Source organism: Leuciscus leuciscus (genome assembly GCF_965113295.1).
Source record: "Leuciscus leuciscus genome assembly, chromosome: 4".
Classification (NCBI taxonomy): Eukaryota; Metazoa; Chordata; class Actinopteri; order Cypriniformes; family Leuciscidae; genus Leuciscus; species Leuciscus leuciscus.
Window position 1 is genome coordinate 47,542,511 of NC_138728.1, and position 12,690 is coordinate 47,555,200.

The following is a 12,690-nucleotide window of genomic DNA, read 5'->3' on the forward strand; positions in this document are numbered from 1 at the left end:
TGCTTTTATTTAATAAAGAACAATATTGTTTAATTTAAATTGGTGTCATGCCTCTCTCTTGTGGTTCACCGATCGCTCCTCGGGGCGGTGTGGCGGTTCAGGGGTGGGCGGCCCGCTGGCGCTCCAATATACTTAAATATACAAGCTTTATGAAAATGATCATTCTAGAAGAAAATTTCAGATGGCACTTAAAGGCTTTTGCATCTGAACTCTTCATACTATCCACACAAATTAACACACTACACTTCCTTATGATAGAGAATCCTCAATTATTTGTTATTTACTTAGAGGCTGGATAGAACAACATTCAAACGCTCAGCATTTTTAGAGTGAATGTGAAGCAACTGACCAACTTATGGCATGTAACTTGTTAAGAACAAACTGTTTAGAAATAATAAAATAAAAAAATCCAAAGGATGAGATCAGACTTGTTAACCTTCTCTTCTCTTAACACACTAGGTATGGGCCACAAAACATTTCTAGCTTCTAGGTGTCCTTCAGCGGCCTAAGAACTAGAAAAGTCTTAAGCAACAGAATGGTTGCATTTCAAAAAGATCAAGCTTGACAGTGTCTTTGCACTAAGTCTGGCTCGGTGAGGGCGCATTATAAGTCTTCCATGACTAAATACCCTTTCCACTGGTGCACTTGTGGCAGGAACTGCAAGCAGTTTCATAGACACAAGATAAAGCCTTGGGAAGATCTTTGCATGCTTTTGCCCGAAATCCATACAGTCAACTTCTTCTTCAGAGCACAACTGGATGTAGCGAATGACCTCATCTTTGCAGGATGTGTGATGGTCTGCATTTTTCTTGGTACTCTTCTCTCTTTAGGCCGCCACGTTAGGGAGGGGGTCCGCGAACAGCCTGATAGGTACCAGGCGGTAGGAGGTCAGTGGACCGCTGCGCGCCGCCCCCTAGATGATTTTTCGGGGCCCGGCCGACCGCGCCGGGCCGGAGGGGGGCCCCCGCGGGGCGGGCCGGAGGCGTCGCCTCGGGCCCAGGGGCCTCGGCGGCCCCGCGGGAGCTCGACGAAATTCGGCCGATTCGCCCGCAATCCGGGCATCGGCCACAGGGGGGCGTCACCCGGCCGCCTGCAATCGTTTCGACGCGCGCCGAATAGGTTGCGGGCGGGCGTCCACGGAGCGCACGCGCCTCCCCCTGACCGCCTTTTCGGCAGATTCCCTGACCACACCCACCGACCACGAAGCGCCCGTTCGTCCCACTGAGCGCCCGTGACCGCCCCCGACCACGCCCACTGACACGAACAGCCTATTTCGTCCCCCTAACCGCCAGTTTGACCAGGAAGCGCCCGACCGCCCGTGACCGCCCCCGACCACGCCCACTGACCACGAACGGCCTATTCGTCCCCCTAACCGCCCGTGCGACCACGAAGTGCCCTTCCGTCCCCCTGACCGCCTGTGTGACCACGAACGGCTTATTCGTCCCACTGACCGCCTATGCGACCACGAAGTGCCCGTTCGTCCCCCTGACCGCCAGTGTGACCACGGACAGCCTATTCGTCCCACCGACCGCCTATCTGACCACGAACGGCCTCTCAGTCCACGGCCGATCTAGGTGACGGCCCGTGGCCCCGCCCGCTGACCACGGACAGCCTATTCGTCCCACTGACCGCCTATCTGACCACGAACGGCCTCTCAGTCCACGGCCGATCTAGGTTACAGCCCGTGGCCCCGCCCACTGACCACGAACAGCCTATTCGTCCCACTGACCGCCTATCTGACCACGAACGGCCTCTTAGTCCACGGCCGATCTAGGTGACAGCCCGCGGCCCCGCCCACTGACCACGAACAGCCTATTCGTCCCACTGACCGCCTATTTGACCATGAACGGCCTGTTCGTCCACGGCCAATCTAAGTGACAGCCCGTTGCCCTGCTTACTGACCACGAACAGCCTATTCATCCCCCTGACCTCATGTGTGACCACGAATGGCCTATGTGTCCCATCGGCATAACTATGCATCATTAGACTTAAAATGTCATGTCCACGGAAAGCCTATCTGGATCATGTCAAATAATCTATAGTTGGTATGTTTTGGACAAATAGATGAGACAGACAAAACCATCATTTTAAAATTTTAATTTTTGAACCATAATTTGAAGAACATTTATTTAACATGATTTATAAAAGTATAAATTGAACAGAACAAAGGACAGTAAAACAGAAATATATTTTAAAATACAATATGTAAAACATAAATACAATATATATAATATATAAAACGAAATAAATATAAAACTATGGCATAAAATATTTGAACTATATACATTTATAAAAACTATTTACAATTCAAGCAGGTCGCTGAGGTCGACAGTGCACAAGTCTGTGTTTTGCTGCAGAACTTGGGAAATGAAAAAAAGAAAAGGGAAACAAAGAAAAACGATTAAAAAATAAATAACACAACAACAAAACTTGGTTTCATGCATGTAAACTTATCACATATTACTTACCTTGTGCACCTGACGACGCCTGAAAAGACTGTTCAAATTCGCTTACCTCCCTGAATAACTCGTCTAAGAAGAACAAGAAAAAGTTCACTTTTTTTTTTATTAATGTCCTGTTCATGGAGAAAAACAATACAGTACAAGTTTAAACAATTGTTCACCTGATACCTACCGAGGCTTTGTGCTTCTTTTGGAGGCTCATTACTCTCCATAAGAAGGGCTACAATCAAAAATAAATAAAAATGTATTAATGTGTTGTTCTTGTATAAACAGCATAATTACATGTTGATCACTTACCCAGAAAGCTTGGAGCCCCTTCCATTTCAAACTCGTCTACAATAACACACACACACACACACACACACACACACACACACACACACACACACACACAGACTCAATAGTTTGATCAACACCTTGTAAAAAAATATGTTATACTCCCATTGCAAGAAAATCATTCAAAACCTACCCAGCAATTGGAGGCACTCCTCTGGGATATGCAGAGGGGTCTCTACAGGGCCATCCAGAGCTGACAGGACTGGAGGGTCAAGTTGTTGACCGTTATTCAGTTTTTGTAGCTGTTCCTCTGCTACCTCTCTCTCCAACTGTTTGGTCAACAACTTGACCCTTTTTCCCTGAAGAGAGTTTTATTCAAAACATTTTTTAAATGAATTCACAAAAACAAGTATGCTAGTTTGAGATTAGACTTACCGTCAGCTCTGGATGGCCCGATTTTAAGTGTCGCTCCACATTTTCATAAATTATGTCACACTCAGGACACCTGATGTTCCTAAGTTTGATTCTGCCCCTGGCAAGTTTCAGTAAAATTTTCCGTTCCTCTGAGTTCACTATGTGATGCTGTGACCTCAGGTGGTGCCTTAGGTGCACAACTTTCGATGGGCACAACGGGCAAGTCAGTAGCATCTTTGACAAATGGAAACAAAGTTAGTTCAGTTAGAAACATGATATGACCTATTAATGCATTGTCCACGGACAGCTCACAGGGACCCTGTCGAATAAGTTGCAAGTGGGCCCTTCCTGTGCCCAACTGTAACTTATTCGACAGGGTCCCTGTAAGCTGTCCGTGGACATGTCATGTCCACAGACAGCTTACAGTGACCCTGTCATGTAAGTTGCAAGTGGGCCCTTCCTGTGCCCAACTGTAACTTATTCGACAGGGTCCCTGTAAGCTGTCCGTGGACATGTCATGTCCACAGACAGCTCACAGGGACCCTGTCGAATAAGTTGCAAGTGGGCCCTTCCTGTGCCCAACTGTAACTTATTTGACAGGGTCCCTGTAAGCTGTCCGTGGACATGTCATGTCCACAGACAGCTCACAGGGACCCTGTCGAATAAGTTGCAAGTGGGCCCTTCCTGTGCCCAACTGTAACTTAAGTGACGGGACCTCTGTAGTCTGAAATATTCTCAAAATAACACTTTGAAATTACCTTGTCGAAGGGGGTGGCAGCAGCTGTTTACACTGTATGACTGAAATGAAGTTTAAGGGTTAGGGTCACTTTTTACATATTCATAATAAAAAAAAAATTGCATTTTCAAAAAAATATTTAAAATGTATTAATAAAAGGAAAATTACAAGGGATAAAGTTAAACATATCTACGCACAGTAGAGATCATAAACATGCATTTTTATTTCATAAACACTTAGAATAAAATAAAAAATATTAAAATTTAAAATAAAACTGTAATAACAACCTGTCCAGTCTGACCATGGAAAGCCTATTAAGCTGTAGCTGGGATGATACACTCCCTTTTCAGGTAAGTGTACAGTAAATTACTTTAAATTGCACTCCATTTTCAGGTAAGTGTACATTAAATTACTTTAAATTGCACTCCATTTTCAGGTAAGTGTACAGTAAATTACTCTAAATTGCACTCCATTTTCAGGTAAGTGTACATTAAATTACTTTAAATTGCACTCCATTTTCAGGTAAGTGTACATTAAATTACTTTAAATTGCACTCCATTTTCAGGTAAGTGTACATTAAATTACTTTAAATTGCACTCCATTTTCAGGTAAGTGTACATTAAATTACTTTAAATTGCACTCCATTTTCAGGTAAGTGTACAGTAAATTACTTTAAATTGCACTCCATTTTCAGGTAAGTGTACATTAAATTACTTTAAATTGCACTCCATTTTCAGGTAAGTCTACAGTAAATTACTTTAAATTGCACTCCATTTTCAGGTAAGTGTACATTAAATTACTTAAAATTGCACTCCATTTTCAGGTAAGTGTACATTAAATTACTTTAAATTGCACTCCATTTTCAGGTAAGTGTACAGTAAATTACTCTAAATTGCACTCCATTTTCAGGTAAGTGTACATTAAATTACTTTAAATTGCACTCCATTTTCAGGTAAGTGTACATTAAATTACTTTAAATTGCACTCCATTTTCAGGTAAGTGTACATTAAATTACTTTAAATTGCACTCCATTTTCAGGTAAGTGTACAGTAAATTACTTTAAATTGCACTCCATTTTCAGGTAAGTGTACATTAAATTACTTTAAATTGCACTCCATTTTCAGGTAAGTCTACAGTAAATTACTTTAAATTGCACTCCATTTTCAGGTAAGTGTACATTAAATTACTTAAAATTGCACTCCATTTTCAGGTAAGTGTACATTGAATTACTTTAAATTGCACTCCAATTTCAGGTAAGTGTACAGTACAGGTTTTAAGGGAGCGAGTCGACCCCCAGTCAGTCCACACTAGACCACCACCAAGCGAGTCTGCGAGCCCGTTTTCTGCTGTCCAGTCGTGGAAAGATGCCCATCGAAACGTGCCCGATCTGTTTGCGCTCTTACGCCCGCCTCGGCCAGCACCTGGTCGTCACCCACGGCGTCAAGAACAAGGAGGAGAGGAAGCTCCTCCTTGCCATGGAGTCGGGGCGAGTGAACGCCCGTGCAGGCCTCTGCCCGGTTCCGGCGTGCAACAAATTCTCCAACCGCCTCGACCGCCATATCCGTACGCACTCTGAGGTCTCGGTGGGGGTGCAGGACGAAGCGCTCCGCTTCTGCAAGAGGAGAGTGTGTCTTTCCAAGCTGACTGCCCTGAGGGCCTCCAACCCGGCCGTACCTATGGTCTCCACCCTCGACCTGGAGGAGCAGCAGCTCATGGAGGAGGACCCGTCGTGCCCCCAAGAGCCAGAGGACCTGGAGGAGGAGGAGTGCGAAAAGGCAGGCTGCAAACAAGTAAAGAGCCTCCTCAGAACTCAGGTGGCCGACCTGAACAAGCAAGTCGACACCCTGAGTGAGACGCTCAGAATGGTCACCAGGCGTTATCGAATCCTCAAGAGGAGGTCGACCTCCTTGGGCTCGACCCGCATCGGGCAGGTGGCCCAAAGGCTCCTCTCCTCTCTCGGCCCGGAAGAAGAGGAGCGCGGTACCGTGGAAGAGGACGTCAAGTCTTCCCCCGAGGTGCCCTCTGCCGTTCAGCAGCCCCCTGCCTTGCCCGAGGAGAAACCTGAGGGAGACGGGGAGAAGCCTTCCACGAGTCGGCAGCCGCAGGACGTCGAGGAAGATCAACCCCATTACCCCGACCACGTGGTGGTGCTGAGTGAGTGTGACGCTTTTATCTGTTTTATCTTTTCAACTTGTGGCTGTGCTAACACTAACTCTTGCATTGTCCACGGACAGCTTACAGGGACCCTGCAATATAAGTTGCAAGTGGGCCCTTCCTGTGCCCAACTGTAACTTATTCGACAGGGTCCCTGTAAGCTGTCCGTGGACACGTCATGTCCACGGACAGCTTACAGGGACCCTGTCGAATAAGTTGCAAGTGGGCCCTTCCTGTGCCCAACTGTAACTTATTCGACAGGGTCCCTGTAAGCTGTCCGTGGACAATGCACTACTTCCTCTGTTCTCACTTTTTTCTCTCTTTCTCTTTTTGCAGACGAGATCGTGGAGGAGTACAGGCGGCACAGGGAAGGCCCAGACCCTGGCACCAAGTTGAAAGAAAACGTTGGCTGTCAGGTGTACCGAATCAAGAAATTTCTGGCGGTCATGTCGAGGGGCAAGAAAAACCTGGCCGACTTCCGCTTCCTGGACGACACTGCCAGGATACACAGGTGAGTAGCTTTTCTCCCGTCGTGGGCTCAGTTTGAAAACAATCTGTCGCCTCTGTAACCATTCTTGTCTTCTCGCAGTTGGGTCAGCTCCCTCCGGCAGGCCAAAATGGCGGTGACCACCATCCAGCACTACGTGCTGAACGTCGGCTGCTTCATGCGGTTCCTTTCCGAAACCCCTCCGCAGTCCTGCCGCCTCTCCAGGAAAGCCCTGGTCGGCCTTCGCAGGGAGATGGGGAGCCTGAGGAAGTCCCTGAAGAGGGGCTTGGCCGTCCACCAGACGGCGGTCAAGGAGGGCAAGGAGACGAATATCCTTGCCAAGGCCACCCTTTTGACGTGCCGGGAGCTCGCGGCCAAGGCCATCCCCGAGCTACTGGGTAAGTTGTCTTTTACCTTCTCCCCGACTCGAGGTACTCACCTGTTGCCGAACGAACGTTTGAACCTTGACGTTGTGCTTCTCTCCCGTCTTTAGACCTCCTGGAGAAGGAGCCCAGCCTGAAGAACCTGTGGAGGTTTTACGGGCACTTTGCGGCACTGCTCTCCTGCATTTACGGCCACAGAGGGGGTGTTTTTCAGAATATCACCATCCAGGAGGTTGTGGGGGCCCGTAAATCCTCCTCTGAGAGGGCGTACCTCATCAATGTGAGCGTCTGACTTTTATTTGTTGTTCCCTGATTTGTTTTTGCCGCCTCTCCTGACTGTCGTTCCCCCCGTGTGTCCACAGATAGCCCAGCACAAGACCAACATGGCCTTCGGGTCGGCCCAGATCGCCTTGACGGAGGAGGAGTTTGGGTGGGTGACGAGGTTCCTCCAGCTGAAGGACCAGCTGCCGGGCGGTCCCACGGCCAAATACCTGTTTTTCACGTCCACCCAAAACCCCTGCAAGAACTTGAACTGCTACTTCCAGGAGGCCTGGAAGTCGATGGGCCTTCCCGGCTGCCCCACCTTCACCGACGTCCGGACGTCCATTGCCAGTCACGTAAGTGTTTTTGGGCGCTCTGGCGCGTATTTCGGCGGCCTTCCCTGGTGGCGGCATTGGTTTTGACTTTTCTCTGTCTCTGTCTTTCCAGATCAAGTTCACCCACAACAATGACGACCGGGTGAAGCTGTCCAAGTTCATGTGTCACGACACACGGACGGCGGACAAATTTTATGTGGCCAACTTGACTCCCCAGCAGGCCATGGAGCACCGCAGGCTGTTCGACTCTGCCCTGGAAGGTGCGGAGAGGGGATCCCCGTCGAAGGAGCCGACCTCCCCGTCGAAGGAGCCGACCTCGGGGAAGCGGCCTGCCAAGGGTAAGGGCAAGCAACCCCTAAAGAGGAGAGCTCCCGAGTCCCCGGACGAGGAGCTCACGTCGGGCAGCACCACTCCCGAGGTGACCCGCATGGAGCTCCAGGAGTCTGGGGCGTCCAGCCCCGAGTCCAGCGAGGTAAGTTGGCTACCTTTGACTTGCAGTGAACCTAGCGTGTTATAATCGTTTGCAACATCACGATCACTTGCTCACCATGTCTTTGTGTGTACGCATTTGTTTTACCTTGCACAGCACGGGGAGGAGGAGGAGGCCTCGGAGAAGGGATCCCAAGAACAGGAGCCACAGGAACCGAGCACCCCCCCCAGAAAGTACCCTGCACGGAGAGGCAAGGCGACGGTGCTGCTGACTCCATTGAAGCTTGTGTCACCGCTGAAGGTCAAAAAGGCCATCTTCTCCGCGAGCTCCACAACGCTGGTTGGGATCAACCGCCGAAAGAAGGCCGCAGAAAAGGTAAAGGCGGCCATGAACAGGCGAAGAAAACCAAAATAGGCGTTGCCTTCGTTTGCTCCGGTTGTTCGGTTTTTTTGGAGACATTTTGAGTTTTTACCCTTGTTCCGGTGTTCGCTTTTTTGAGAGACTTTTTTTTTTTTTTACCCTTGTTCCGGTGTTCGCTTTTTTGAGAGACTTTTTTTTTTTAACCCTTGTTCCAGTGTTCGATTTTTGAGAGACTTTTTTTTTTACCCTTGTTCCAGTGTTCGTTTTTTGAGAGACTTTTTTTTGTTTGTTTATCCTGTTCCAGCGTTCGTTCCCCTTGCAGTGTTCGTTTTTTTGTTTTAAATAAAGTTGTTTTTGTTGGTTGAAGTTTTAACTTCTTGTCTGTCTTTTTTTTCTAAGTATTATTGTGAAAATTGAATTAGAGGTTTTATTCAATTGGTTCAAACTGGTTAAAGGGTTAATTGATCTGAACGTGTAATCAAACCATGTGTAATTAATTTGTTATAACACCTATGTCCACTGACAGCTTATAGGGGCCCTGTCAAATAAGTTACAGGTGGGCACAGGAAGGTCCCACCTGTAACTTATTTGACGGGACCTCTTTAGGCTGTCCGTGGTCAATGTATTAATAGGTCATAATTCAGGGTTGTAAATGTTTTATTACTTTAAACGTAATGTAGAGTGCACAGGGAAGACAAACAGACATGTTGGGGTACTTTAAAGTTCATAATTGTGCATAGTTAGCATTTAAATGGCATGTCCACAGACAGCTTACAGTAACCCAGTCGAATAAGTTACAGGTGGGCACAGGAAGGGCCCACCTGTAACTTATTTGATATGTCCACGGAGAGCTTACAGGGACCCTGTCATATAAGTTGCAAGTGGGCACAGGAAGGGCCCAACTGTAACTTATATGACAGGGTCCCTGCAAGCTGTCCGCGGACCCTGTCAAATAAGTTACAGGTGGGCCCTTCCTGTGCCCAATTGCAACTTATTTGACAGGGTCTCTGTAAGCTGTCGGTGGTCAATGCATTATTAGGTCATATTTCATCATTATAAATGTTTTATTACTTAAATTATGCAGTAAAGTGCACAGGCCAGACAATCCAACATGTTGGGGTACTTTACAGTTCATAATTATGCATTATTAGCCTTAAAATGACATGTCCATGGAGTGCATACAGGGACCCTGTCAAATAAGTTGCAGGTGGGCACAGGAAGGTCCCACCTGTAACTTATTTGACGGGACCTCTTTAGGCTGTCCGTGGTCAATGCATTAACAGGTCATAATTTATGATTATTAATGTTTTATTACTTAAAACATGCAGTACAGTGCACAGGGAAGACAATGCAACATGTTGGGGTACTTTACAGTTCATAATTATGCATAATTAGCCTTAAATGGACATGTCCACGGACAGCTTACAGGGACCCTGTCATATAGGTTACAGGTGGGATCCTTTTTATATTTTGATGTCATTATGGAAAAGATTGCATAAAAATGATTAAATATCAATTTTATGTTAATCTCTGGGCCCCCCTGAGCGATTTGCAGCCTTCAGAACCTCCAAATTCCACTGTCCACGAACAGCCTAAATTTTTGAATGGGATAGATTGTACGTGGGACGTCCAGATCTCAGCCTCTGGACAGAATTTGGAGATGAAACCTGCACTCCTGTGCTCATCTGGACACGCCCTGTCCATGGTGTGAATTTCAAAGAGATTGGAGAAACTTGAAAATTCGACCCCAAAAAACTCAAAGGGGTATCCCTTGGAGAATTTTTCAGTCAGATTTTCAAGTTTCTCCAAACTCCCTGAAATTCACAGCGCTGTCTGGGCACGTCCAGACGAGCGCAGGAGCGCAGGTTTCATCTCCAAATTCTGTCCAGAGGCTGAGATCTGGACGTTCCACGTACAATCTATCCCATTCAAAAATTTAGGCTGTTCGTGGACAGTGGAATTTCTGGGTTCTGAAGGCTGCAAATTGCTCAGGGGGGCCCAAAGATGAACATAAAATTGATATTTAATCAATTTTCTTAATTTTTAATCAATCTTGGCATCAAAATATAAAACAGCATCCCACCTGTAACTTATCTGACAGGGTCTCTGTAAGCTGTCCGTGGTCAATGCATTAATAGGTCATATTTCATACTTATTAATGTTTTATTACTTAAATCATAGAGTACAGTGCACAGGGAAGACAATCCAACATGTTACAGCCATTAATTATGCATAATTTGCATAAAATTCGACTGTCCCACAGACAGCCTATAGGGGCTCTGTCAAATAGGTTACAGGTGGGATGCTGTTTTTGACTTAGACATTTTCAGCGGGTGAATCCCTGTAAAGAATTGGGGATTTCAGCATATGTGCTGAAGGCCAGTGAGTAACTTATTAAGTTACAGGTGGGATGCTGATTTTGACCGGTGTACTTCACAGTTCATAATTATGCTGTCCACGGACAGCTTACAGGAACCCTGTCAAATAAGTTACAGGTGGGCACAGTAAGGGCCCACCTGTAACTTATTTGATGGGACCTCTTTAGGCTGTCCGTGGTCAATGCATTAACAGGTCACAATTCATACTCATAAATATTTTATGACTTTAAACATAATGTACAGTGCACAGGAAAGACAATCCAACATGTTGGGGCTCTTTACAGTTCATAATTATGCATAATTAGCCTTAAAATGGCATGTCCACGGACAGCTTACAGGAACCCTGTCGAATAAGTTACAGGTGGGCACTTCCTGTAAAATCATAGGAATTGCCCAGCTGTAACTTATTTGACGGGACCTCTTTAGGCTGTCCGTGGTCAATGCATTAACAGGTCATAATATATGATTATTAATGTTTTATTACTTAAAACATGCAGTACAGTGCACAGGGAAGACAATCTGACATGTTGGGGTACTTTACAGTTCATAATTGTGCATCGTTAGCCTTAAAATGACATGTCCATGGAGAGCTTACAGGGACCCCGTCAAATAAGTTGCAGGTGGGACTTCAGCACATATGCTGAAATCCCCAATTCCTTACAGGGATTCACCGGCCGAAAATGTCTAAGTCAAAAACAGCATCCCACCTGCAACTTATTTGATAGGGTCTCTGTAAGCTGTCCGTGGTCGTTGCATTAATAGGTCATATTTCCTGATTATTAATGTCTTATTACTTAAAACATGCAGCACAGTGCACAGGGAAGACAATCCAACATGTTGGGGTACTTTACAGTTCATAATTGTGCATCGTTAGCCTTAAAATAACATGTCCATGGAGAGCTTACAGGGACCCCGTCAAATAAGTTGCAGGTGGGACTTCAGCACATATGCTGAAATCCCCAATTCCTTACAGGGATTCACCGGCCGAAAATGTCTAAGTCAAAAACAGCATCCCACCTGCAACTTATTTGATAGGGTCTCTGTAAGCTGTCCGTGGTCGTTGCATTAATAGGTCATATTTCATGATTATTAATGTCTTATTACTTAAAACATGCAGCACAGTGCACAGGAAAGACAATCCAACATGTTGGGGTACTTTACAGTTCATAATTGTGCATCGTTAGCCTTAAAATGACATGTCCATGGAGAGCTTACAGGGACCCCGTCAAATAAGTTGCAGGTGGGACTTCAGCACATATGCTGAAATCCCCAATTCCTTACAGGGATTCACCTTACAGGGCCGAAAATGTCTAAGTCAAAAACAGCATCCCACCTGCAACTTATTTGACAGGGTTCCTGTAAGCTGTCCGTGGTCAATGCATTAACAGGTCATAATTCATGATTATTAATGTTTTATTACATAAATCATAGCCACCAGGCGCCGAGATATGGACGGGTGAGTTTTTGGAAAGATACGGTTGAGTTTTTGGGAAAGATACGGGTGAGTTTTCGGAAAGATACAGGTGAGTTTTTGGAAAGATATGAGTTGTTGCTTAAATCATAGAGTACAGTGCACAGGGAAGACAACGCAACGTGTTGGGGCTCTTTACAGTTCATAATTATGCATAATTAGCCTTAAAATGGCATGTCCACGGACAGCTTACAGGAACCCTGTTGAATAAGTTACAGGTGGGCACACCCAGTAAAATCATAGGAATTGCCCACCTGTAACTTATTCGACGGGACCTCTTTAGGCTGTCCGTGGTCAATGCATCAATGGGTCATAATTCATGATTATTAATGTTTTATTACTTAAAACATGCAGTACAGTGCACAGGGAAGACAATCTAACATGTTGGGGCTCTTTACAGTTCATAATTATGCATAATTAGCCTTAAAATGACATGTCCACGGGCAGCTTAAAGGAACCCTGTTGAATAAGTTACAGGTGGGATGTTCACCAAACGCCTATGAAAATGAATGGGATAAGTGGCACGTGTCAGTGGCTCCCGCG

The 12,690-nt window shown here is 46.0% G+C and overlaps 2 protein-coding genes across 3 annotated transcripts; one reads left to right on the top strand and one right to left on the bottom strand.

Annotated features, from left to right (window-relative positions):
• Nucleotides 1-1,680: 1,680 nt before the first annotated feature.
• LOC309497842 (uncharacterized protein) lies at nt 1,681-3,528 on the bottom strand. The gene is made up of 6 exons (XM_082168163.1): nt 3,174-3,528; nt 2,932-3,097; nt 2,760-2,795; nt 2,635-2,682; nt 2,469-2,531; nt 1,681-2,359 (listed from the first exon to the last, which is right to left on the bottom strand). The coding sequence occupies exons 1-6, from the start codon at nt 3,384-3,386 to the stop codon at nt 2,301-2,303; spliced, it is 585 nt and encodes a 194-aa protein (XP_082024289.1). The 5' UTR covers nt 3,387-3,528; the 3' UTR covers nt 1,681-2,300.
• Nucleotides 3,529-5,078: 1,550 nt separating this feature from the next.
• On the top strand, nt 5,079-9,099 carry LOC309496246 (uncharacterized protein). Of its 2 annotated transcripts, none has more exons than XM_082166198.1 (7): nt 5,079-6,042; nt 6,379-6,553; nt 6,632-6,927; nt 7,023-7,192; nt 7,275-7,529; nt 7,621-7,980; nt 8,095-9,099. In XM_082166198.1, exons 1-7 carry the CDS (start codon nt 5,253-5,255, stop codon nt 8,350-8,352), a joined length of 2,304 nt encoding a protein of 767 aa, XP_082022324.1. In that variant the 5' UTR covers nt 5,079-5,252; the 3' UTR covers nt 8,353-9,099. The 2 variants fall into 2 exon arrangements, with proteins under 2 accessions (XP_082022324.1, XP_082022325.1); XM_082166199.1 differs by having other exon boundaries at nt 7,621-7,768; nt 8,113-9,099.
• The last annotated feature ends 3,591 nt before the right edge of the window (nt 9,100-12,690 follow it).

Coding starts and splice junctions, on each gene's coding strand:
- LOC309497842 (XM_082168163.1), bottom strand. CDS start 3,386: ATGCTACTGACTTGCCCGTTGTGCCCATCGAAAGTTGTGCACCTAAGG. Junction 2,796..2,931: donor GGAGTGCCTCCAATTGCTGG/GTAGGTTTTGAA, acceptor GTGTTATTGTAG/ACGAGTTTGAAATGGAAGGG. Junction 2,532..2,634: donor AAAAGAAGCACAAAGCCTCG/GTAGGTATCAGG, acceptor TGTTCTTCTTAG/ACGAGTTATTCAGGGAGGTA.
- LOC309496246 (XM_082166198.1), top strand. CDS start 5,253: ATGCCCATCGAAACGTGCCCGATCTGTTTGCGCTCTTACGCCCGCCTC. Junction 6,928..7,022: donor GGCCATCCCCGAGCTACTGG/GTAAGTTGTCTT, acceptor TCCCGTCTTTAG/ACCTCCTGGAGAAGGAGCCC. Junction 7,981..8,094: donor CCAGCCCCGAGTCCAGCGAG/GTAAGTTGGCTA, acceptor TACCTTGCACAG/CACGGGGAGGAGGAGGAGGC.